Below are 27,066 nucleotides of genomic sequence, written 5' to 3'. Positions count from 1 at the left end.
ATATAATATAGCAAATGAATAATTAACTATGCTTGGGAGATTAACATGGACTTGAAACACGGGTGCCATGAGTAGTGCAGCAGTTGGGGTAGGGGAGATTTTAAGCATCCCTTTTCTTTACAACAAATACTCTTCTGCACAGCCGAAGAGTCCAGTTCTTCACCAAGTCTTCAAGTCAGTGGACACATTTCTTTTCCCAAGGGCAAATATTGTGCATTTTCTTGTCAAGACACACGTGGTTTACCCATAAATTGACAAGTGAATTCTGCGACATAAACTTCAAGAGGTGGGTATGTGTGTTGGGGGATTTTAGGGAAATTTGCTATGATTTGGCCTCTCTTTACTAGGAAGGAAGCATTATTTTCTGCCTTACATGTGCAGATGTTGAGTGATACAGTCTCAATGCAGCTACCTTTTATTTACAATTTCTTGTATATTGGATGATATTTGGTGTTGGTTCTGACCTATACAAAGCTGACTCCTAGTGGCCAGATTAAGATGGTACAGCTGACTTTATTTCTTCAGCCAGGTCAATTTTTAGTACAAGTTTTAATCTCTGTATTGTATAAAATTACAGTCTTTGCATGCTTTAGTTAAAGCCATGATTTAATGCATTACTTACATTTATTTATATAAATCAGTTACAAGTTTTTCAAATTATTAAACAGGAGTGGGAGAAACCTGATATTATTTTTAAAAATTGCTATAGTATTGTTGAATTTAGAACTACTGTGACATTTTATTTAATGTAAAACTAGCTCCTTTTCTAGCTTCAATAGAATAATTTTAATTGTGTTCAGTGTAACTATAGAAAAAAAATGCACGCACTAATTAAAAATACTAACACAAAAGGGTAGGAGTTTTTAATAAAGAAACAAACATGATGCATCTTTAAATGCTTGAATACGAAACTCATTCATCTTTCTTGAAATAATATGATATGCTTAGTGCATTAATCAGAACAACCAGAGTATTGCAGTAGCTTTTTATTAGCTAATTGATATGCCTGTAATTCAGATTTTTTGGATGTGTTGGGAGACACTTGTGTGCCTCAGTTCCAGTGACAGGGAGAAAAGTAGAAGCTCACTGTGTGATGTTCAAGGAGAGGAAAAGCCAGGCCATTGGACTCCTGAACAGGCAGGGTTTGGGCTTATACCTGCTCTGTCTGTTACTATGGTTATGTAGTCCCTTGGCCTTGAATGAAGACGCGGTTGCTGAAAATAAAGAACTTGTGTCTCTTGTCAGTCTGAGAGTTTTAAGATATTCTTGAAACACCATCTGCTTAGTCCCATCTGTTCGTCACATCCTGTGACAAATCCACAAGAAGTGCAATACTAAATAAATCATTAACAGTGATCAGGCACGTTACATGTAGAAATGTTAAATGTGACCACTGATGTGCACTCCTTACATGGTATCATGCATTTGGGCCAGAACATGTGCACGTAGTTGTATTTCTTCCTGATCCATCAGTCTGTGCTGCTGATATTGATACTACTTCTTTGGTGCAGATTATTAGAAATAGCTAAGAAGATCAATGCAGGACCAATACTTGCATGTATGCATACTGCAAGATGGGTAAATTAATCCAGGACACTTCTCCTTATTCAAAACTTAAGGTACAGTCTTGTGCTTGCTTAGACAGAAAATAAAGACAACTTGAATAATGCCTTCAGGGCGTTTTAGGCCTTTTTCCTGATAGGACTGCTACTTCAGTTACTTAAAATGTATACCCCACCTCTCTGTAGAAATTGTATTTGAAGTAGCACACAGTCTAACAATATTGTGCATACTTAGATGTTGATGAATTATTTCATGTCCAGTGAGGTCCCTTTGTAAAGGAAGATACTGATATAGAAGATGTAATCAGTGGACACTTCAGCTTTGCTCCCTTGATACATGACAACTGTTGGATTAAACTGGAATCCTGCACAATTACTTACTAGGCACATGAGTCTGAATTAGATCCGTACACACATTTAGTGTAGAACCAATGAAATCAGTAGGATTTGAGTTCATGGCAACAACTGCTACTTATTTCTTACTGTTTTCAGCAGGACTACTTTAAGCAGTAATTATATCTGAAAGTCAGCACAGTACTTTGTGTATAAAAAAGTAATAGTCTAAATATGTGTTATTGTAAATACATGTAATTTTGGTCACTTAGTTTCCATTAGGTTGCATAGATACTAACCAATTTTCTTCCAAGGTTAAAGTAGTAGTTAAACCTGCAGATACAACATAAGAAAAGCCTTGAACTCTGAAAAATTAGAAGTAGGATTAAGAAATCTACACTGGAGCTGATACAACCTGATAGAAATAGAACTGAAAGGGCTTTGAGGCATGACCTTGGCGAATCAAATAGATAAAAATTAGACTTTTAGTTTTCATCCCCATCTTAATCACAAAGGCTGCTGTTTAATCATGCTGTTCTTTAACAAAAAATGCATTAAAATGCCTTGTGCATGTGGGAATGATTTTTTTTTTAATCAGACGATAGTATGCTTGGCTCTTGGTGTGCATTTTGATCATTTTTGCTCTGCAGGTGTCTCGTACAAAAAGTTCAATTCTTTGTTTACATGATGCCTTCTATACTTTTGTGTGGTTCTATGTAAATTAAAGATGACCGGAATAACAGGCAAGTTTGGCCTTGGAGTACAAAATGAAGCAGGGCACAGGCTGGTAGAATTTTGTCAAGAGAATACGGTGGTCATAGCAAACACTCTTTTCCAACAACCCAAGAAACGACTCTACACATGGACATCACCAGAAGGCAACACAGAAATCAGATTGACTATGTGCTCTGAAGCCAAAGATGGAGAAGCTCTAATACAGTCAATAAAAACTAGACCAGGAGCCAACTGTGGTTCAGATCATGAGCTTTTCGTTGCAAAGTTTAGGCTTAAATTGAAGAAAGTAGGGAAAAGCACTAAGCCACTCAGGTATGACCTATCCCTGATGAATATACAGTAGAGGTTACAAATAGATTTAAGTAATTAGATCTGATAGACAGAATGCCTGATGAACTATGGACAGAGGTTTGCAACATTGTACAAGAGGTAGCAACTAAAACCATCCCAAAGAAAAAGAAATGCAAGAAAGCAAAATGGCTGTCTGAGGAAGCTTTACAAATAGCTGAAGAAAGAAGGGAAGCAAAAGGCAAGGGAGAAAGGGAAAGATACACCCAATTGAATGCAGAATTCCAGAGAATAGCTAGAAGAGATAAGAATGCCTTCTTAAATGAACAGTGCAAAGAAATAGAAGAAAACAATAGAATAGGGAGGACCAGAGATCTCTTCAAGAAAATTGGAGATATGAACGGAACGTTTCATGCAAAGATGGGCATGATAAAGGACCAAAATGGCAGAGACCTAACAGAGGCAGAAGAGATTAAGAAGAGGTGGCAAGATTACACAGAGGAACTATACAAGAAAGAGCTTAATGTCCCTGATAAGCATGATGGGGTGGTCACTGACCTCGAGTCAGACATCCTGGAATGTGAAGTCAAATGGGCCTTAGGAAGTCTGAGCAACAACAAAGCTAGTGGAGGTGACAGTATTCCAGCTGAGCTATTCAAAATCTTAAAAGACGATGCAGTAAAAGTGCTACACTCAATATGCCAGCAAATTTGGAAAACTCAACAGTAGCTGCAGGATTGGAAAAGGTCAGTTTACATTCCAATGCCAAAGAAGGGCAATGCCAAGGAATGTTCAAACTACACCATTGCCCTCATTTCACATGCTAGCAAAGTTATGCTCAGAATCCTACAAGCTAGGCTCCAGCAGTATGTGGACTGAGAACCACCAGAAGTACAGGCAGGATTTTGAAGAGGAGGAGGAACTGGAGATCAAATTGCCAACATACACTGGATCATGAAGAAAGCTAGGGAGTTCCAGAAAAACATCTACTTCTGCTTCATTGAATATGCTAAAGCCTTTGGTTGTGTGGATCACAACAAATTGTGGCAAGTTCTTAAAGAGCTGGAAGTCCCAGACCATCTCATTTGTCTCTTGAGAAACCTGTATGTGGGTCAAGAAGCAACAGTGAGAACTGGACACAGAAGCACTGATTGGTTCAAAATTGAGAAAGGAGTTCAGCAAGGCTGTATACTGTCACCCTGCCTATTTAACTTATATGCAGAGCACATCATGAGAAAGACGGGGCTAGATGAATCACCAGTTGGAATTAAGATTGCTGGGATCTCAACAACCTCAGATATGCAGATGATACCACTCTCATGGCAGAAAGTGAGGAGGAACTAAAGAGCCTCTTGATGCAGGTGAAGGAGGAGAGCACAAAAGTTGGCTTGAAACGCAACATTAAGAAAACTAAGATCATGGCATCCAGTCCTCTCACTTCCCGGCAGAGAGATGGGGAAGAAATGGAAGTAGTGACAAATTTTATTTTCCTGGGCTTCAAGATCACCACAGATGGGGACTGCAGCCAAGAAATTAAAAGACACTTGCTCCTGGGGAAGAAAGCTATGGCAAATCTAGACAGCATACTAAAAAGCAGAGACATCACCCTGCCAACAAAAGTGCATATAGTCAGGGCTATGGTTTTCCCAGTTGCAATGTATGGCTGTGAAAGCTGGACCATGAGGAAGGCTGAGCACCGAAGGATTGAGGCCTTTGAATTGTGGTGCTAGAGGAGACTCCTGCGAGTCCCTTGGACAGCAAGGCGATCAAACCAGTCAGTCCTAGAGGAGATCAACCCTGAAGGCCAGATCCTTCAAATACTTTGGCCACCTAATGAGAAGGAAGGACTCCCTGGAGAAGAGCCTAATGCTGGGAACAATAGAGGGCAAAAGAAGAAGGGGACGGCAGAGAATGAGGTGGCTAGATGGAGTCACTGAAGCAGTCGGTGTGAGCTTGAGTGGACTTCGGGGGATAGTGGAAGACAGAAAGGCCTGGAGGAATGTTGTCCATGGGGTTGCGATGGGTCGGACACGACTTCGCGAATACAACAACAATAATGCAAATTTAGGCAGAAAAGGGCGTGCAGCTTGCCATATGCCCCAGCCAGCTGCGGTAGCTTATTTGGCTGCAGGAAGGTACTAAGGTCATGAGTAGTTCCATTAACTGTGGTCTCACAAATGGATTTAATTAAAAATGTTGGCAGATGTCATACTGGGATACACTTAAAGGCAAGTACATAGTTCTTGGATCACTGTATATGGTATTAGCATCTTTTCTGATTTACGCACTTACATATGCCTTTTCCCTTGAACTATGTTTTGTGTAGTAACTATTGGAAAGGCAGAATCCAAGATGTTCAGTATTTCAGAACACACTTGCACACAAAATAAGACTTCCATATTCATACATTTCATCTCCTAGGGCAAAATAAATTGAAAGCAAGCATGACCAAAATTGTGAGTGCTTTGGATGGCAGGGTAGTTAAACAAACATGGGTTGAGAAGAGCCTTAAAAGGCTCTCTAAATTGTGGCAACAAGCATTAAAATGGTGAATACAGTGCAGTGTAAGCAAGTGTAAAATGATGCATATTGGGATGAAAAAACTTTTGGCTGGAAGGGCACACTACTTGAAATTATTGCTTGCAGTGCTACCATAATTATAAATCATAATAAGGAGCTAATGTGTACTGAGATGGACTAAGGATGGCCAAAATGATTTTATGCAGCACAGCATGTGCTGTGCCACTGAAGTGTAGGCCCTCCCAACTAATGCCAATGGGACTTCTGTATCAACTACAATAAGCACTGAAGCAGCAAGTGAATCCTTTTGCAAATGGTTTAAGTGTGTAACAGGTGAATAGCATTTTCAGCAAGGCTTCGTTTTCCTTAGTTTCTGATAGACATGCTGCTAAGTTTGGTAATGTTCTAAAATGACATAAATAGACTCTGTCTAAAAGTACCCTTGGTAACCAGATTCTTCCCAACAATCCTGGCAATCTCACCAAAAGCAATTTTTTCCCTATTTATCAGTAACTTGAACAAAGTAACAGGCTTGAAGTTACAGAAGCCTTTGAGGTTGGCGTCACCCTTGTTCTTCTGGTTCTTAGGTCACCAGTTTCTACAACATGGAGCCTGTCTTATTACTAGCAATATTGCCCCATTTATTTGTTCCCACAAAAGCCAATGGCTGCATTTCACTTTTATTGTGAAAAATGCATGCTGTCACCCTAGTGGGGCGTTTCATTAGTGGAATACACAGAATCAGGATATTAGAATGTAAAAGCTCTCTCGCTCCCCCCCACTCACCAAATCATAGCATAAACTGTGCCAGACTTCCTTTTAATTCTTGTGGAATCAGGATTATAGCCTAAGAATAGATGGATACTATAGTTTTCCACTGTTTTTGACTGGAAGATATATTAGAAATGATATCCTTAAATGAAAATAACATTTTTGTACTAACAGTTCTTAACAGTGACATTATTGAAAGAAACTATCAGTAAATAAAACTTTGCACAGAAAATATTTTAAACAACAGATCGTGTTCTTGGAAACAAATGAGATTGTGGCTGTCACTAACGACAAAGTTAAGCTGTTATATAATGATACTTGTGCACTGTAAATGGATGTCTTAATCTATTGATTCAGCCGGCAACCTTTCACCTTCTTCACTACCATGTCCTGTGCTTAGTGGCAGTTTGCCATCAGAGCCTAACACATGTAGAGATTATTTGGGGAAGATGCCTTAGTCTCTATTTCTAAACCAATAAAAATGAGTAGTGATCCTCTAAAGAACTTTCTTCTTATCCCAGAGCATTTTTAATAATCTGATCATAAAAATTGGAAACTTTGCCAACTGTTAATTTGCTGCCAGTCAAATTACATTAATTTATTGACCAGGTTTGAATGGGAAATAATGTCTGAGGGCATCAGGTTGCATATTCAACCTCTGCTTTGAGGTTCTTTGTTCTGTGCGAACCCAGTGAATGTGGGTTATTTGAGGGTTAAATGCCAACAGTATCTCTACAATATGCTTATAAGTTGCAGCATACTTTAAAGATTTGTTTTGTTTAGTATTAACTTTAATATGTATGAGACTCTTCTAGATGGTTGTCCAAAGCAATTTAGAACAGAAGAAATAAGAATACAACCACAATGAATATCATATATATCAGTATTGTAACAGATACCTTTTTTAATTAATTTCATAACTACACTCCCTTTCTCTTCCCCTTCCCTCTCTAAAGAAAATCTCTATAAATACATTTTTGTGTTATATAAGCACTAAATTTAACTGTAATAATTTTTTCTTCAGTATGGAGTTCATTGCCTATCCTGGTTTCACAACTTGGGTAAGAGGAAATCTGAGTAAGGCTGGTAGAAGATATTAGAGCTAGAAGAGGGAAGAGTCCCATGATTGCCAGTTTTTTGTGTGAATTTCTGCTTGTTTCTGTAACTGTTGGTTTTGCTGTTCATCTTGCTTTTAGATTGTACTTTTAATCTTCTTTTGTTCTATGTTAATATTATGGAAGCTGCTGTATGTACTTTTGTAGTAACACAATATACGGTCATAAGTAATAGTATAACAAATTCATTGTAATTCAGTTCATATGTGACCTCAAATTTCAGTACCATCCTTTAGAATTGGTAAATAGTTATCAGTTTTAAACATAGTACAGGTTACCTGAAGAAATAAAAAGAACAATACCAATTGCATAACCAGTCAGCATCAACCAACATCCAAACTTAAAGCCAGAAATGGGTAACAGCAACAAATAGGGAGCTCTGCCACTGTTGCTTATTGTAAATGTTTTTGCTGAGGCTGATAGAGCGAATGCAGAAGTTTAAGATGGGGAATTTGAAGAAATGTCGGGTCATAGTACGCAGAAACTCAACATGCATCAGCAGCATGATACTGAGAAATAAAGAATATCGCATCCTGTTGCATCTCAGGATCTTGTGCAAACTCCTGCCCCTCAGTTTCAATGAAATATTCTCCATCTTTGGAATCCGAATCAGCAATAGTGACACAGTATCCCCTGGGAATGCTTGCTAAAGCCCACCCTCACGCTTGCTCTCAGCATGTTTCAGTAGTGGGGGATTTGCAGGCAAAGAATAGTGGAGTACTCAAAACCAGACGTGAGATGCAAACTACCCCAGGGTATGCGGGTTTTATATTAGATTGTTGTCCAAGGAACAAGCTGTCACTCGACGGGCAGGTTTACATGCAATGGCAACAACACTGCACAGTTAACACGATGTGTGAGGGTGGGGTTACCACAGTCTACCCAATAAATGATCAAGTGGTCTATTCATTACTATGCCCCCCCGCTATTGGCATGTATCCCACAATATATTTCATTTCCTTGCTACGTTGCCTGCCTCTTCCTGATTGGTTTGCTAAGTTCCCAGAGTATGTTTTCCTTTTTCCAGTTTCCAACTGTCATTCTTGGGTTCTCCTGCACAACCACAATCTGTCATCTAATGTATGCATTTCTCCAAAGAAACTACCATTTGGGTCTAAAATCCTTACACGCATAGAATCCAGGGCTTCTGCTCCCCAAGGGCATCTAGGTTTTTGGAGGGGTGAATGTACATGCCTACGGTGTAATGTAAGAAACATATTAATGGAGGATTGTTAAAAGAGAGAGAGAGACACACACACTTGGATAGGGGTTCTAGTCTTGGAAAATATGCCTCTTTAATGTACAGTGTGTAGCTTTTTTAAAGCTCCATATGAGGCTATCACCTTAGAGATAACAGCCAATACTGTTGCATCAAAACTACAAGAAACCAAGGAAGGTGGAATCTTAGGAAACTGCAGTGGGAAGGTAACAATAAAGAAAGAGACCAATTTTGAGATCAGTCAGCTGGGCACTGCTGCACAGTTCCTTGCAGCTGGAAAACAAGGGGAAATTAGAGTGAAAGTAGAACAGTTGGAGGGGGATGGGAACACTGTCTAACATGTAAAAAAAACAAGCAACCATGTTCTGCTACTAGGTAGGCATAGGTATAGAGACTGGATGAATGAAGAAGTCTCTTCATTTACCAGTCTGTCCATTGAACTCTGGTATGCAGTACCACTGATGATAAAACTTACACTGCTGGGTATGGATGTCAGAAGAAATCATAATGGCAAGCATAAACTATACAACAGGCCATTGTTTCTTTCTTTGGTTTTTTCCAGACAAAGCAAATAGTGTGAAATAGCCTCTGTATAGCCTGAAGTGCCTGATTCTGCCTAATTTTGGAAGCTAAGTAGGGTTGAGGCTAGTTGAAATCTGGATGGGTGACTTAATATTGTGAACCACCCAGAGAACTTTGGCTATGGACAGTATAGAAATGTAATAAATAAATAAAATACTATGGCTAGGTTCAAGTGATGTGTCAGGCAAATCATGTTAAAACCATGGTAGCCTGACATTTTTAAAAAATTGAGATTGAGTTTCTCAACAGCCATCAAAAGTCATCTGGAATGCATAGGCATATGATACTGCTGTCTACCCTTCATGCCTGTGGAAATTTAGAAGCATTGTGGGTATCAATATTTGAGGCATTTTTCCCTTTTGTTGAAATTTCAGTTTGCAGCAGGTTGGTGTGGAGGTGGATTTGATTATTGCATATTATATTTTAAACATTTGGTTCGTAGGCAGTATCTATCTTCACTGTTCATTTTTGTATATATTCATTGTTAAATTCAAAACGTTCAAGAGTCTTCCTCACTATGCCATGATCACTAAATGTGTAATCTAAATGAATAAAACTGCAGATTTTAACATATGCAGGAAATGGGAAGTCTCACACTACTCAGTGGTTATGATATACAAATGTAGAACACAAGTAGTGATGCTAGGAAAGACTATTGGGCTTGAATGAAATTCCAGCTTAGACGGGGATTCGTTGGATAGCGTTAAGCAAATCTGTAAGTCATGGGAAGGTGATCTGAAAATGATAGCAACCTGTCTCCATGGTTGTCATGGGGATGAGATGAGTTGGCTATTGGCAAATCAAACAATAAGGAATAATGCAGTTGCAGTTTTGAAAAACAATTACTGGGCAATTTGGGTGCCTCATACTTTATATGACCTAATGAAGATGCTTTGGGCTAGCTTTATTTTAAGGTTTTCCAAAAGCTGCCACTGTTGTTCTTTACCATAGAATATTAAATGTGCATGATGATCTACAGAGAGAGAGACAGAGGGAGAGAGAGACTGGAACTTTACTGATAAAACATGTGCTGAGGAACTAAGCTGCAAAGATGTGGCACACACATGCAAATGAGTTTCATGTTCCTCCATGGGACTAACTAGAAGTTCTCATTGCAGAACAGTAAAGTGAGACAAAGCTCAATCTGTGCAAACTAATATTTGCTTCTGATTTATGGATCAAAATCTGGAAATGCTCTGGAAAAAGACCCAGTTAGGTTTTTTTTTAATGTTCACCTTGTCTTCTATCCTGGCTGGTGCCATCACTTACCATTCTCCCACTCCCAGCTCCCATCCAACTGTGTCATGAATGATGTTCCATAAGCGGTATGTTTCATCTGCGTGGTCATGGCATACCAAGAACAGTGGAGAGAGAGGGCAGTTTAAAGTTAAAACATTTTCACAAGGATAGTGGGAAAGTAATTAAGAAAGGAAGTCCCAGGAAGGAAGAGGCCCTGTAAAAGTATTTGCCAGAAATAGCAGGCCAGTATGATGGTTTAGATCAGTAGGTTAATATAGCAAGGCCAGTCAGGGTAGTGCACAGTGCCAAGGTAGATGAGAATAGTATTGGGAAAAATTAGTAGATCAGGAGCTTAAATGTAGTAAGGGAGAGGCTGATTAGTAAAAATGTAAGGATCTCTCTGATGATATTGAAATATTTTAATGGGTTTTTAAAATCTTAGCCAGCAGATGCAGAATATAATGGGTTACACTGACAACTGTAAGAGTAAGTTAACTGTAATAAGGAGCTTAAGTAACTGATAAGCTGTGAGTTGTACTTACAACTAATCTTTTCTTAAATAAATTTGGAAGGTTGTGTTAAAAGTTGCGTTTTCCTGTTCTGTTTGAAAGTTAGGGAAAAAGAGGCAGTAATTTAAAACTTATGCTCACGCAGATTTTCCAGGCTGTACAAAAGAGTACTATTGTGTTCTACTTCCCACTGTTTGTGTCTTATTAGCAGTTTTGACATCTGGTGATATTTTCTTGCAGAGGCAGATATAAGGTCTCTGCATTCTGGAAGATATAAACTTTAAGACATAGACATTGAAGCATTTACCCTAGTAGTTTTAAGCATGAATAACTGAATGTGTAAATGGCTTAAAACTTACTTACCTTGGAAACCAATTTTTTTCTGTTTGTCACATGATTTTTAACATTATTTCAAGGAGTCATTAATCCCACTCTGTATGAAGGGCATAAGTCTTGGTAACTGTCTCTGCTGGGTGTTCATTATAGCATAAGTATTTTTCTGGGGTTATGACCCAGTGTGCATTACCTGAGAAGGCACTGTGAGTTAGTTTCACCGTGCGGCTTTTCACTGAGACAGTGGTCACCATTTTGAATATTAGGGATTTTTATTTATTTATTTATTTATTTATCAAAACATTTTTATGCCTCCCCATTCGCCGAAGCCTCGGGGCGGCTTACAACAAATAAATTAAATAGCATTTTAAAATAAATTACAAATATACAATATAAAATAAGCTGCCCTGGCCAGAAAAATTCAATAATATTAACATTTAAAATGCTGCTTGAATAAAAAGGTCTTCGCCTGGCGCCGAAAAACAAATAACGGGATAGGGTGTAGAGGTACACCATAACTTTTCAGCACATGTGAACCCAGCAAAAGTAGGTTATTTGGGTGGTTGACTAGCCACCTGGAAACCATGAGTAGCTTTAGTGCCTTGACAAACAGCCGAACAACCCACCCTACCACACCTTGGATATTTAGAGTGGTTGCCACAACAAGGAGTCCCATGGGGAATTTCACCCATGGATTCTTGTTACATATGAATCAAGTTGTTAAGCCCTGTTTCTTTGGACCAGCAATTCTAGCTAGAAGTAAAGGTGGTAATGGTTTGTCTTTAATTGTCTGTGTTTGTTTCTATTGCATTTTAAATGGTTTAGTGTATACCTACTTTGTACAGTATATATGAATGGATAAACAGTAATGTCACAAATCTTTTATAAAGTCAACAGCCGTTAGGTAAAAACAGTGAAAAGCATTTATGTTAAAAATAAGACAAGTTCTAGTTTTAATGTCTTTCTTTTTCCTTAGACAAAATTGAAGAAGCACAAAAAGAACTTAATGAAACTGAAGACCCACAGAAAGGTAAAACACACCACTATCTCCTTCTCCCTGCTCCTGGGCAGCACTATAAATTCAACACAATTAATCATCTATGCATGAGGTCACCGAGTATTTCAAGCCTATAGCAGTGCCTTGCCTTTCCATAATGCGTTACAAAATATTTATTTGAACTAGAAGGTGACCAAAGTTGTTCCCCTGCTCCATAGACACTAATAGGGCCTAGTTAGTTTTATACTTGGTGCTGGGATAAGAGTAGAAAGTACGTAAGCAATCTGTTGGGGGGAATTGCTGATGGTCATTGTTGTTTACTCAGTCATAAAAAGTCACCCTATTTTTTCTTTGACCCTCTATAGACTAAGAAAGCTGCTTTGGATAATATATTTCTCTCACTACCTGAATTATTTGGGACAGATTGGCAAGATTTAATGTTTTGTGGCAAGCTCTTGGCTGTAAGGGGGCAGAGAAGGGGGGACAGGTCCCTAATTCTCAGTTCTGGAGTCAGGGTGCCATCTCACCCTGGGATCTGCAGACAATTGCTAAGGGCCATAGGATTATTCCCTTAGTCTTTTGTCTTTACAAGTAGTTACCAGGTTTAAGGACAAAACCTGACCTGTATGAGTCAGTTCACACGGCACACTAAATGGTCCTGTGAATAAGCTAAGCAGTGTGTTATTTATGGAACAATCCACAGCACACCTGACAGATGACTGAGCCTCCTGTAGTTCTTCATCTCCTTCCCCCTTGGTTTCCATCCCTTGGTAGAGTGATCCTCTGGCCTTTAAGTCTCATTCTGACAGTTCTGAGTATTCCCCACTATTTCAATATTTCTCAAAATCACCAGCTGCTCTGTTAGACTTGCATCTATTTTCCAGTTCAAAAAACTGTGCATATGTTCCTGTCTGTTCAAACCCAAAGTGGGAGATATCATCTCAAGCGCCATTCGGTGCACTCATGCCACTCCCTGCACCCTTTGTTGGCTCTTTTCCATTAACAACTTGGAAGTTTGTCCCTGACACCATCTCAAATGCACTGTCTTAGCAGTCTCAGACTGTCAATTTCCATGGATGGGCTGACTAGTCACCAGTGACGGGACTTGCACAGGAAAATACAATGTGTTTTCCAGATACGCATTGTGACATTCGCAATGTGCAGTCCCTGCTTCCACACACATGGCTTGTAGTGATGGGCATTTTGTTAGAATGTAATAAAAATTAGTTGTCTAGGGTAACCACTGGCACTTTCTTTAGGACACAATAAAGAATACAACATGCATAAGCTCCAGATAGTTTGATGTTTTAAGTACATGTGTTTTTAAAATACCATGTTGACAGTAATAGGCCCCAAAGGATGACTAATACTTCAACATGTATTTAAATACTTAAGTGTTGCTTTTACTGGTTACTAGACTTAGCCAAACATGTCTGGGGAATTGTTGTCTATTCCCACTAACTTGGATTACAGCCTAACTTACACAGATAAAATAAATGAAAGGCAGATGAGTATCAGTTTCTCCAATTTAATTATCCTATGATAAGTTGGGTGCCTTAGCTTCAGACAGGTTTCTCTTGTTTGAGTGGATCCATAAAATCCCCCCTCTCCCACCTGTTCTTACTGCTCTGAATGCTTTGTTTCTTATGTGTTGCACATACAATGCATGTTCCCTAGGTTGAAATAGATTGCATCTCAGGGCAACCAGGATTCACAGTTTTCCAGCAGTGTCGGGTTGCCCACAATTATATTTGCTGTGGCCAAGCCTTCCTGCAAGCGGTTAGCTGTCTCTGCCAATAGAGGGCCCCATGGATGACCCACCTGGTAGAGTTCCAGATCTTTCCCAATCCAGACCCTATGCCTTGACAACTTTCTTTGTCGTGTGGCATAAGACCTTGGATTCTTATTCAGGATCTTGGCTCTCTGCCCCTTAACTGCACGGAGAGGCTCATTTCTGTTGATAATTCTTGAAGAAAACTGTAGCATTTGTAAGTGCATATGCTTTAAATCTCTCAGTGCTGAAGCCTCCTCAGTAAATCACTTGTGGGTGCCAGACCCAGCAGAGCTGGGATTGTTTTGACAATGGGAGAGAGAAAACACTGTGTGTATTAATTTATCACTTCCTGACAATTCTGTCTTAAATATGTAGAAGAAAACATGACTGTACTGATATTTGCTATATACAGTAAAGCATCAACAAAAAGGCTATTTCTTTCATAAATCATTGAAAAAATACAGAGCCCAAAAGATAAACCCATTTTTCCTGTTCCCAAATGAAAACCTGGTTGCAGTATAGTGCTCTGTTAGTAGTTTTCATGGATTTGGATCCATCTGTTTGGATAAAACATCATCCAACTTGCTTAGAATAGCCCTGCCAGTTAAAGGTGGATTCAAAGAATCATAGATCTGGGAGGGTCCATACTCTGAACCATCATACAACAGCTTGTGTAGTCCATACTCCAAGCCATGAGTCGTCATAGGCAGAGAGCAAGTATGCTAGTCCAAAGTCTCTGTGGTGCCTGGAACAGCAGCTGATTGTAGCTGAGTGAGTCAACAGTTAATTTGGTTCATAGTACACTGCATGAGCAACTTGCATAAGTCAGCTGTTCTAGAAAAATGTTTTAATCATCCACGCAAAGTTCCCCACTAGCCATTCCTCAGACATAGATATCACAGAACTGAATTGGCAACAGTATTTCATGCCTTCTGCATCTAACTTGTAAGGGGTTTTTTAGATAGATTATGAAGAACAGCATTCCCCAACCAGGTACCATCCCTTAGCCTTAGCCAACATGGCTAATGGTCAGCAATGCTAAGAGCTGTAGCATAAAACATCTGGAAAGCACCTGCTCTGGGAAGATTGACATGGAACTATTCCAGCTGCCTGGAAAACTCTGTGCTTGAAAAATAGTAAAATATTCAAATTATCCACAGTTGAAGACTATGTTACAGAAAACTGTTGAGCCAAAATTCATTTTTATTAATTGCATTCATATCCGTTAACCAGGCAATTGGTTTATAAGGTAGTACTGAATAAAAGCATGGTAAAAATGAAATAACCAATACTGAAAAATAGGTACTTTGTTGAACATTCATAGGTTTAAAGGAAGCTTAAGTATCATGTTCTAGAAATGAAGCATTGTGTGTCAGGGTATAGACTCTGAAGTAAATGTTCAAATCAATTATATTTGGTCCTACAAAATGATATGTTGGAGACAAATGATCTTGGTCAAGTTACCTCTTTCAGCTTCATTCCCTAAACCACAAAACATAATCGTTTTAAGTGGCTACTAATCCCACAAAGTCAAGATAATACCTGTATAATATTTTGTATGTTGAATATGCTGTGTAAATGATACTGACGTTTGCACAATCACCATGTGACTTTATCTCTTTGCATTTGTGCAGACATCTCCGAGGCAGCTACAAGAGGGAGTACAGACACAGTTAAAGGTGTGAAGCGCAAAAAGATAGTAACAGAGAATCACCAGACAAAAATACCCAAATCACCCCTGAGAACTCCAGCTCGGGCAAAACCTAAAGAAAAAGTGAAAGACACTTCTTCATCGTCAAATATTCTCCCTGATACTTCAGAGCTCCTAAAAGAAGTACACAGTTTGCTTACACAGAATGGGAAGCAAAACAAGCAAAACGAGGGGACCCCTAGCAGTGAGGTAGCCATTAAAACATCCCTACCTGAGACTTCTGTGCCCACCAAGTTGTCTCTGTTACCTCAGTCGTTGGACTTGAATAAATGGCCAGTAGAAGACTATGGTTCAGCCCAACTAAATTTACCAGTGAAGAAAGGTTCCACTAATCCTTCAAGTACAGCCGAGGTTAACAGTAATGAATGTATTAATTTCGTCAATTGTAGTAATTCATCCTCATGTACAAATACTGCATTTGATGTCTTACTGAAAGCTATGGAACCCGAGCTGAACACCTTAGCACAAGAGTGCCCTTCTAGTGGGATGCAAATGGAAAAACTGAGACCAAATAAAACTATAAGCGCCTCTTATTGTCTTGCATCCAATACACCAACTGTCCAAAGTCATGCTGCTTTGTTGCAGCAAGAATTTGTAGCTGGATCTCAACTTTATCCTAGCACTTCACAGACTGTGCATGTAGCAACATCAGGGACGAGTGAACAAGCACAAATGCACTCAGTTGTTCACTCACAAGATCAAGTTCTTACTAAAGCCGGGCAACAAAGCCAACAAATTGCTGCATGCCCTAGCTTCACAAATTCACTGGTACAGCAACAGAATCAAGAAAAACTCAAACTCCAGCATGTATACAGCATAGCAGTAACCTCTTCAATAATTAGTCCCCAGTCTCCTGTTACTCAGGCTTTTTCTCAAAATCAACTAGTAGCAAAATCATCTTCTCCTTTGTTGGTTCATCCGTCTAGCTCCACCCCCCAGTTACCAATTGCTCCTTTGTACAGTTCTGCCCAAATAGCATCAGTTGTCAGTCATGGTGTAGAACAAATATGTCATCTTCTGAAAGTCCAGAAGCCTAAAAAACTGGGGAAATACGTCTGTCAGTATTGTAGCAGGGCTTGTGCCAAGCCCAGTGTTCTCCAAAAGCACATCCGCTCCCACACAGGAGAACGACCATATCCTTGTGAGACATGTGGATTTTCATTTAAGACCAAAAGTAATCTGTACAAGCACAAAAAGTCTCACGCCCATGCTATCAAACTTGGACTTGTTCTCCAGCCAGATTCTAGTGGGCTATATCTCTCCCATGAATCAGACAAAACACTTAGCATCCATTCAGATGTGGAAGAAAGTGGTGACAGTGATGATGAAGGCACGGCTGATGAAAGGCAAGATGACCAAGGGTCGTTAGAACTGGAAGCTGCACACACAGTGAAAATCCCTTCTAATTCTGAACCATCGCACAAAGATAGTCCCATCTCGCTAAGCAACCCAGAATACATGTTGGGCGACTCCTTGTTTCAGGACTCAGCTGCACCAGCAAGGACAGCTTTACCTAAAGTGATAGTTTACCCTGTAAATGTTTCCCCTTTAAGGTCCAGTAGCCCCAAAGTAGAAGACTCAACTGCAGTACAGCAAGGAGACTTGAAAGTCACAAATGTGAAGCCAAATTTAGCACACATAGACTTCATAAAGGAGTCCGATGCTAAGCAGCATCCAAAATCAGAAGCAAGCACCTCTGAAGAACAGCTTGGGACGCTTACCGGCACAGTAATACATGCACAGCTGCAAAGACAGCAGGCAACAGATTGCTCTCAGGATCAACAAGGAAAATGTCTTTTGAGCCCTAGAAGTTTGGGAAGTACTGATTCAGGCTACTTTTCACGTTCAGAAAGTACAGATCAGACCATGAGCCCTCCGGTGCCATTTACGAAGGGATTGCCTGCTTCTGAGAAAGACTCGAGTAAAAGTTGTGTGCCACGAATGAGCACCCCTGTGGCATCTGTTGTGCAGACTGTTAGTGCTGACAAGACCTTGCTTTCATCGGGCCAGATGAGACCACCTTTGGCTACAAAGACACTTGAAGAACGCATTTCAAAGTTAATATCAGATAATGAGGCTGTAGTGGATGATAAACAGTTGGATAGTGTCAAGCCACGGAGAACATCCCTTTCAAGAAGAGGCAGCATTGACTCTCCAAAGTCCTATATTTTTAAAGATTCCTTCCAATTTGACCTAAAACCAATGGGCAGAAGAACTAGCTCAAGCTCTGATATACCAAAATCTCCTTTTACACCGACTGAAAAGTCAAAGCCGGTGTTTCTCCTGTCTGTACCAACCCTAGACTGTTTACCTATAACCAGAAGTAATTCTATGCCTACTACCAGTTACTCAGCTGTAGCTCCAAATGTAGTACCTCCCCCCCACCCTCTACGTGGAAGTCAGTCTTTTGATGAAAAGATTGGCTCCTCATATGATGATGTCTTTGTGCCAGGACCTACTACACTACAGCTGCAAGGTGGACACCCTCGCACCCTTGTTCGGCAAACAGCAATAGAAGATTCATCTGCCAGTGAGGGACACACTTTTGGACCAACAAGATCTGTAGATGAAAGCTATGGAGGCAATACATCAAATGAATTCTTAATGACTAGAAGCAAGTCGTTTGTACAAGGATCAAATTTGGATAAAATTAAAAAGCCACCTCAAGGGAGAGGGACAATGTTTGAATGCGAGACATGTAGAAACAGATACAGAAAACTGGAAAACTTTGAGAATCATAAAAAGTTTTATTGTTCAGAGTTGCATGGACCAAAAACCAAGGCAGCTATTCGAGACTCTGAACATAAGACAGTCGTGAACAGTGCACAACCTCAAATCCTTCACTATCGTGTTGCCACTTCAACTGGTGTGTGGGAGCAGACATCTCAGATAAGAAAAAGGAGGAAAATGAAGAGTGTTGGCGATGATGATGATGAACCACAAACAACTGATGCTAGTTTGTCAAAGAGTGTAGCAGAGTCAGAGTGTCAAAATAAACTTGGAAGTATGGCCAGTGTCGCTAAACATTCTGCTGCTGTTCTCGGCTCAAGCAGTATTTCGCTCCAGCAACTGGCACAAGATGACCTGGAAACTCGTGGTGGCCTGGAGCAGACCATGGAATCAAAGATGTTGCTGCATGGGGAGAAGCAGGCTGTTACAGCTACACAAGAAAAAAATGAACTGAAAAGGCAAGGGGCTGGGATTTCAGTCATACAGCACACTAACTCCTTAAGCAGGCCAAGTTCATTTGAAAAATCAGATTCCTTTGAAAGTGTGTCCCCGGTTTCCTTTCAGGATGCTAACAAGGTTGCAAAGCTCCATTGCTTGAATACTATTATAGCTCAAGAGGAGAAGCATCCCATTTTGAGTGCTTCCCATGCTCCTCAAGTAGTAGAAGCATCAAGAGTTCAACTTCATGAATGTCAAGTTACTCCTAATGAAAGGAATGTCACAGTGCAACCTCTAAGACTTGTTCGCCAACATAACATCCAGGTTCCTGAAATACTAGTCACAGAAGAGCCGGATCGGGACCAGGAATGCCAGTGCAGCGATCAGGAGAAGACAGAAAAGTTTAACTGGCCTCAGCGTAGTGAAACTCTATCAAAGCTGCCCACAGAAAAGCTTCCACCCAAAAAGAAAAGAATTCGCTTGGCTGAAATTGAGCACTCCTCCGCCGAGTCAAGCTTTGAGTCAACACTTTCTAGAAGTCTCAGTCGGGAGAGTAGTTTATCATGCACCTCTAGTTTCTCAGCTTCTTTTGATAAAGATGATACGTTTAAGAATGAGAGTGCTTCCAAACCAGAACTTACTAACAAATCCCAGGAATTCCTTACAATTCCTGCAAGTTCCAATACACTTAGTGTGCCTAGCCCTCATTACAGAGAAATGCGACGGGCAGCTTCTGAACAAATCAATTGCACCCAGCCATCCATAGAGGTTGCTGATTACAGAAGCAAGTCCTTTGATTGTGGAAGAGTGGCGCCATCTGGGCCTGCCTCACTTACGGAGACACCCACGTCCAAATTAGCTTCAGGTAGTGGTGCTGCTGGACATGTGCCTCTCTTGGAAAGGAGAAGAGGACCCCTTGTAAGGCAGATATCTTTAAATATTGCCCCAGAAAAGAACCAGCCTGACATGGCAAATATGTCCTTTCAACCAGCTCCTGCAACAGATATCTCTACAGTGCCCTTTCCAAGGTTGCAAAGTTCTAGGAAGCCTTCTGAGGAAGTTCCTTCACGTTCACAGCACCCCCAAACTTATGCCAAGCCTTTAAGAGACTCAGTGAAAAACAGCAACCCTCTTAACTTGCCTTCTAGTGAACAGTCTATAGGCTCTAGTTTGAATCGTCATGGTCAGCAGACTTCACTCAGTCAGCCTTCCCAAACATCCCTTAAAGGACCAGCCCTTGGAACTCAGAAAAGCATCAACATGGTTGCTGGTCAGCACAGTGTGCAAGAGGATTGTTTTGCTCCCAAATACCAGCTTCAGCTGAAAGCATTGCACGTAGGACAGCAATACCCTCTAGGTCTTCCAGGCACAGCTGGCACAGAACAGGCTGCAGCTTCATTAGAAATACATCCTAAAGTAACTGATAACGCCTCCAAGCCATATGTGGCACAGTCCTTGCAACAAGCTGTTCCAGATAATGGTGGTACTCCAGTGTATCAGGTGGCACCCTTTATTGTCCCTGTGCGCATTCACAGTAATATCCCATCTTACGGCTTAGCTACTGTTGCACCCCTTCCTCAAATCTTAGTGACTCGGGATCAGGCAAACCAGTCTCTTTGTCAAACAGATCCTGCATCTGTGCCAACAGTCAAAGGTCAAACTCAGCTGCCAAAATCCCACAAAGATCATCTGCGTTGTTTGCCAAGTTTACAGCCAGCATCTCTGTTTGAAAACTCAATTTATGACTCCACTTCACTGGGGTCCTTAAATTTGATTCAGAAAGTGCCAGTTGGTAGACTCATCCCGCAACAGGAAGCCACAGCCTCAAGTAAGCGCATGCTCTCCCCAGCTAATAGTTTAGACATTGCCATGGAAAAACAGCAGAAGCGGGTTAAAGACGAAAGTGGAGCTGCTTGCACAACAGGTGCTATGTCATTGCATCCACTGATGAATGTAAAAACCAGCGAAGCTAATAAACAGAAGAAACCACTCTTAGTGCGGCAGATCTGCACTATGGAGCCCCTTGAAAGTTTCTCATTAGATCAAGAGGAAAAAAGCAGTGGAATCAGCCATTCACCAGATGGTTTGCTGCAAGGTTCAGCTGAATCTTCTTCTGGGGTTTCTTCATTCATAAAGGAACCTTTAGAACATAACCTACCAGCTTCTGAAACTGTAGGCTTTGCTGCCAGAAACCCTCGTGAAACTGTTTTGTTGAATACACCGACTTCATTTCTAAAAGTTTTGGATAACAGTCAAGAAAGGCTGTCCCCAGGAGTTAACAATGAGAATAAGCAACCCAGTATCCACAGCCAAGCAAAATCTGGAGCAGTTTTGACCATCATAAATGCAGGTGATAAGCAACAATTACCTTTTCCAAGCTTGAAGACTGCAACAAATTTCACATGGTGTTGCCTGTTAAAAAGAAAGCCTGTACATCTGTTACAAAATGACCAGACGTCTTCTGTTTATTCTTCTTGGCCTATCAGTTCTGACAATCCCAATCCACTTGGTTTGTCAACAAAGGTTGCTCTTTCCCTCCTGAATTCAAAGCAGAAAGCTGGAAAACCATCTTATACTCAAGCAATAAGTACTAACTTTAGATCTGACATACTGGTCTACTCAAGCAAGTGGAAGAGCGACTTACTTAAGGTACTTGTCATATGCATGAAACATACTGATTTTAAACTGACAGATTCTAGTGGTTTTATAGTAAAATGCCTATATTAAAAATGGGGGAATAAATCACTTGCGCTAGAGGGAGGTGAGCTTTGTCTCTATGCATTGTGGATATCTTTGTAACTCTTGAGTGTATTGCAATTAAATACAGTTGGATATTGGTACTAGGTAACATTTTAAAGCAGGGGTGGGCAATTAATTTCCCTGTGGGGCCACATGAGAAACTTTGACAGTTGTTAAGGGCCGGACCAATACACTTACAGCTCTGCTCAATATATAACTCTATAAAAACAGTAAATGAAACATTACAATGAAAATGTGGAGCACAGAACAACACTATTTAATGAATATTCACAAAAACATATTACATGAAAAGCAATAAATTCAATTCAATTTAGCAGATCCTTCAAAATAAAAGCAGTGCAGTTGTATTGTTTACATATATATTATGACGATATATATTTGCATTGACTTTTAATTTGCCAGTGACCTCATGCGGGCCAGTCATGGTCAGCCATCGGGCCAGATGTGGCCCGTGGGCCGTACAATGCCCAGGTCTGTTTTAAAGGATTAGCACATCTCATGAAGAGCATATTCTGTTGGCTACTTCTGTAGAAAATCAGGTGCATCTGGAAATAATTTTTAGGTATTCTTTGGACATTTAAAATTCCCAAAAGGCAAATATTCCTTTAAATTTCCCTCTTGAATTTTAATAACAGATTCCATTGGTTTGAAATAAATCTTTTAAGTGCCCTGTGCAAATGCTTTTTCTCTCAGTGTAAGACCACCAAATAATTCTGTGTAAGTGAGAACCCCTAGGAAGTAGAGATATCCAATTGGAATAGCTTGCCAAGTCTGTCATGTCAGAACTTCTGAGGAACTTTTCACAATGTGTTTCTGTTTGGTGGTCTTACCCAGTGTGAAAATGAGCTGTGAAGAACTGTAAAATTTGATTACATGAACATCAGCTGGGAGAAGAAAAGCTGAAGTTATACTAATAAGTAGTATCAATTTGATGCATTTTCTAAACAAAATAACTCTGCTGCACCATGCATGTTTTCTTATTGCACAGGTACCTTACTCATTTTTAAGTAATTTTCAAAATATCTGTAAAATAGTTTCTCAAGGGTTTATGGTAAGCTATATTGTATAATACTCTAGTATATTGTACTGAGATAATCTGTTTTTTTAGAAGGAGAATATACCTTCTTTGAAACACAGGTTTATAAGTCATCAAGTATATAAGTTCTTTTAAATAAAAATGTACAATGTAGGCATAAAATTTGCAGTTAGTGGAAAGGAAATTTATTCTTCATCATAAATCCTAAGGTTGATTTTGAAACTTTGAAAGAAAAATGTGCATTCTCTATCTTCAACCATCTGTGCATTCAGAGAAGGGATTTCTGAGTTTTACTATCTCACATTCCAGTGATTATGTTTTATATTAAAAACATTTTGTATTAACATATGCCCTAAATTGATTGTGGATAAAGAATACACAAATGATAATTGCTCTGATCTATGAGTAAAAAAATCCAGGGGAGAAAGTTAGGTAATGCTTTTATTAAAACCAACCAAAATACTCCAAATGATTATGCAAGCTTTTAAGTTCTCCAGAGGTTGACAGTGATAATAATTAGTATTGTGCAAGCTTTCAGGTTGTCAGTTGAAAGCAGAACCAAGTTCTCAATCAGGCCAGGTAGTATAAGAAGTGGTGGATGGAGGAAAAAACAAAAATTAGGGCCATAAGCGCTGCAGAGTAGGCTCAATTTTAGAATGATCATTGCAGATAAAATCACTGCAATTATCAGATAAAGCCTGCTATTCTGGAAGAAAGAAGCAGGCAATGGCTGACCCTTGTTTCTGAAAACATAAAGATCATCTGTAACTTGATGTTTCTCTTGCCATTGCTAAAACTCACAGGTCCCCGAGTAGACAGAAAACAGAAAGAAAAAGAAGGTAACAGCCCTTCTCCTTGCAAACTGGAGATTAATTGTAGGTCATGTACTGGGTAAAAGAGGCAATTGACACCAAGTTAGGCAGCATTATTGTTGGGGAAATGTCACAATATAAAGTAGTAAAAGAATCCTTTTTTGTGCTGGTAGATGCAAATGGCTAAATAGAGTATTTTCCAAGGCACATTAAAGATTGCTGCATTGATCAATTACTTTGATGCCAGTTCTAAAGATTGCGCCTTTAGGATTTAATTCCTGTTCATCTGTCAAGAGTTCCAACATGTAAGGGCCATGGGCTTGTTTCTATTTTTGACAAGTAATGATTACTGTCACAACTGACTGTTGTGGGCATTGGGTGAGCAATCACAACATTTACTATTGCAAAAAACAAAACAAAACACCGCCAGTTTCATATAAAGCTAAACTAGTGATGCTACAAACCAAATCAATAGCTTTCTGTTTCAAAACCCTACCAACTTCAGAAATAGACAGTGTCTCCAAATTACCTTCTCCTTTAAAATGAATTGCCTAAAACAGGAACTTCTTCAAATAATTGCCTTCCACACACACACACACACACACACACACACACACACAATTCATATTCCATACTGCCAAGCACAAACTTCAAGATCGTGCCTCTCCAAACATACATGCATCATACCTACATTCTCTCTCACACACACACTCCCTAATAGACACACAACCTTATCCATCCATTACACAGATATGAAAATATCTTTCCCCACCTTCTAGCTGATTTTATGCTTGCAGAATTTCCCCCACTCGCACCATATTTTATTCATATTCATATTTTATGAATTTATATATTACCTTTCTCGGCAAAGAAGATCCTTCAAGGCAGTTTACTAAATTAAAAAACTAAACAATTACAGAAATACAAGTATATTAAAACAAAATGTTCAGTATGAATTATAAAATAGCAAGCGCTAAAATTCCTCAGCTTCACACCAGTGGTCAGTCAGTCAATAACAATTTCACTTAAATGCAAATTCAATCAACTGGCTTTTATGGCACTGTTTAAAAGCATTTATTGAGGGAAGCAATAAATTTCCCAAGAAAGGGAGTTCCACAGTGTTGGAAAAAGCTCTATCAAGTCTGCCAACCTGATGGATCCTGCTTTTGGTCAAAGGAACAGACCTCTGTGAGTGAGTGAGTGATTGATTGATTATAAGACCCATAGGTGCAGATGGTTCTTCTTAAAAATGCTCCTAAACAATTTAGTACTTTAAAGGCAGCAAGCACCAATTTGCTTTGAGCCCAGAAATATACTGACAACCAATGCATGTGGTAGAATACCAGTGCTATATACTCCAATCACCTGGCCTGCTCAAGTGATTTGGCAGCTGTATTTTTCATCCACTGAAGCTTTTGCCCTGTCCTCCCAGAGAATCCCACATTGGTCCAGTCTAGATGTAACAAGGGCATGAATACTGTGGGGATGTAGCTAGCTAATCAGCCAACGGTGAAGAAAGCTTTCCACACAGATACCAGGGCTGTTTTGGTCATCTTAGCTAGCATTAAGTCCAAAAGAATCCTTTGGGGGAGTAAAGCCTGATCTGAGTGCAACCAGTTACACACCTGTCCAGATCAGGTTTCCCTGAGCATGGTGTGCCATTGCCCCTGGATTCAGCTTCAGTGTGTATGCTCTCTTACTATTTCAGCACTGACTCCAGACACACATTTAAGACTTCATAGAATCATAGAATACTGGAGTTGGAAGGGGCCATGAAGGCTATTGGGTCCAAGCCCTGGCTGTTGCAGGACATCAGTTTACACCATCCCCACTCAGATGACTGTTCAGTTTCCTTTTGGATGTCTGTTCTGTGGCAGAGCCCACAACCTCTCTCAGCAACTGGTTTTACTGTCATATTGCTCTGACAGTGAGGAAACTTATCCTGACATCTAGCCTGAACCAGGGTTGTCGCAACATGATTTAATTATTCTGTGTCCTACACTCTTGTTTCAGTGAGAAGAGATCTTGACCATTCTCTTTGTGTCATCCTTTGAGGTACTTATATCATATCCCCCCTCAGTCTTCTTTTCTCAGGGCTGAACATGCCCAGTTCTCTCAGTCTCTCCTCATAGGGCAGTGTTTCCAAATCCTGGATCATTTTGTTCTCCTCCTCTGGACACTTTCTAATTTTTCTGCATCTTTCTTAAATTTTGGTTTCCAGAGCTGGACACAGTATTCCAGATGGGTCAGACTTGTGAGGACTATAGGGGGAACTACTACTTCTCATGATTTGGAACTAATATTTCTATTAATGCATCCCAAAATAGCATTTTTTGTTTTGGTGGCTGCATCACATTGTTGGCTTATATTTAGCCTGTTCTCCACAATCACTCCAAGGTCTTTTTCAGTTCTGTTGAGCCTCATCTATTCCCCATCTTGTATCAATAAATTTGGTTTCTTTTTCCTTGATGGAGGACTTGACACTTCTGCTTATTGAATCTCATTCTGTTGCTTTCAGCATTCAAGTTTATCAAGATCATCCTGGATCTTCATTCTGTTTTCTAGGGTGCTTGCTATTCCACCCAGTTTTGTATCATCTGCACTGTCTCCCTGGGATTTAAACATGTAAATGAGAAGCAGAACTACATATCATCTATGTATTTATTTAACTTACATCCTGCCTTCCTCCCAGGAAAGCACTGAAAGTGACTAGCAATAATAGCACTGCTATACTGTCTTTTTTACGTGGTTTTACTGTTCACATTCAGTGAGTGTGAAGGAAAGATAGCTACTGTATGGAAATTGAAATTGAAGTAGTTCTCCCAAAAAAAAAAAAATTATTTTCACCTTTATTGAATTCTGTGTCTCATTCTTATTTCCCTCTAACTCATGGACAAAGTATCACACCATGCTTGTTGTTAAAAGGTTTTGCCTGGTCCTCTGGTCATCTTTAACTACTGCAATCAGATATTTTTGCCTTCCCTTTTCACACTTCGGTCCAGAACTGTGCTGCCAAAATCAGTCTTCCTCTTGAGTCCTGTGTCCACTTCCTGGCATCACATCTTAAGGAGGAAATTGAGAAACTGGAGTGTTCAAGGAAGAGCAACCAGGATGGTGAGGAGTCTGGAAATCAAGGCTTGTGAGGAATACTTGAAATAGGTGTATATAATCTGCAGAAAGGAAGATTAAGGGGGGATGTGATAGCAGTCTTCAAATATCTGAAAGGTTGTTGTTCAGAAGATGGAGCAGGCCTATTCTTTGAGCTGAGAGAAGGACCAGAACCAATGGGGGAGATTGCAGAGAAAGAGAATTCATCTAAACATTAAGTGGACGTTCCCAGTGGTAAAAACTATTTGACAATAGAACGGACTGACCCCAATGATGATATGCACTTTGCTGGAAGTATTTAAGCAGAGACCAGATGGTTGTTCTTGCATCCTACATTTACAGAATTTACTATGTTACTGTAATTTACTATATTTACACAAGTTTAAGGGGAGTTGTATTTTGTCTTTTCTTGTGATTTTGCCTGTTCTGCAAATACAGTTATAAATTACTGCTGCCCCTTTCTTTGAGAATGTCAGCACAAGCTTATAGTTTAT

General features: G+C 39.8%; 1 protein-coding gene across 10 annotated transcripts in view; it reads left to right on the top strand.

The window, feature by feature from the left end:
* HIVEP1 (HIVEP zinc finger 1) overlaps positions 1-27,066 on the top strand; it is a 101,307-nt gene that overhangs the window by 56,877 nt on the left and 17,364 nt on the right. For all 10 annotated transcript variants that reach the window (XM_044455616.1, XM_044455619.1, XM_044455617.1 and 7 more), the window contains 2 exons: positions 12,183-12,236; positions 15,612-21,505. In XM_044455616.1, the coding sequence (XP_044311551.1) occupies positions 12,183-12,236; positions 15,612-21,505 (5,948 nt within the window). The remainder of the gene's footprint in view (positions 1-12,182; positions 12,237-15,611; positions 21,506-27,066) is intronic.

Source organism: Varanus komodoensis, unplaced genomic scaffold (assembly GCF_004798865.1).
Source record: "Varanus komodoensis strain SLA01 unplaced genomic scaffold, ASM479886v1 scaffold8, whole genome shotgun sequence".
Taxonomy (NCBI): Eukaryota; Metazoa; Chordata; class Lepidosauria; order Squamata; family Varanidae; genus Varanus; species Varanus komodoensis.
Note: the sequence above shows the minus strand (reverse complement) of the source record. Positions and strands in the feature narration are given on the sequence as shown.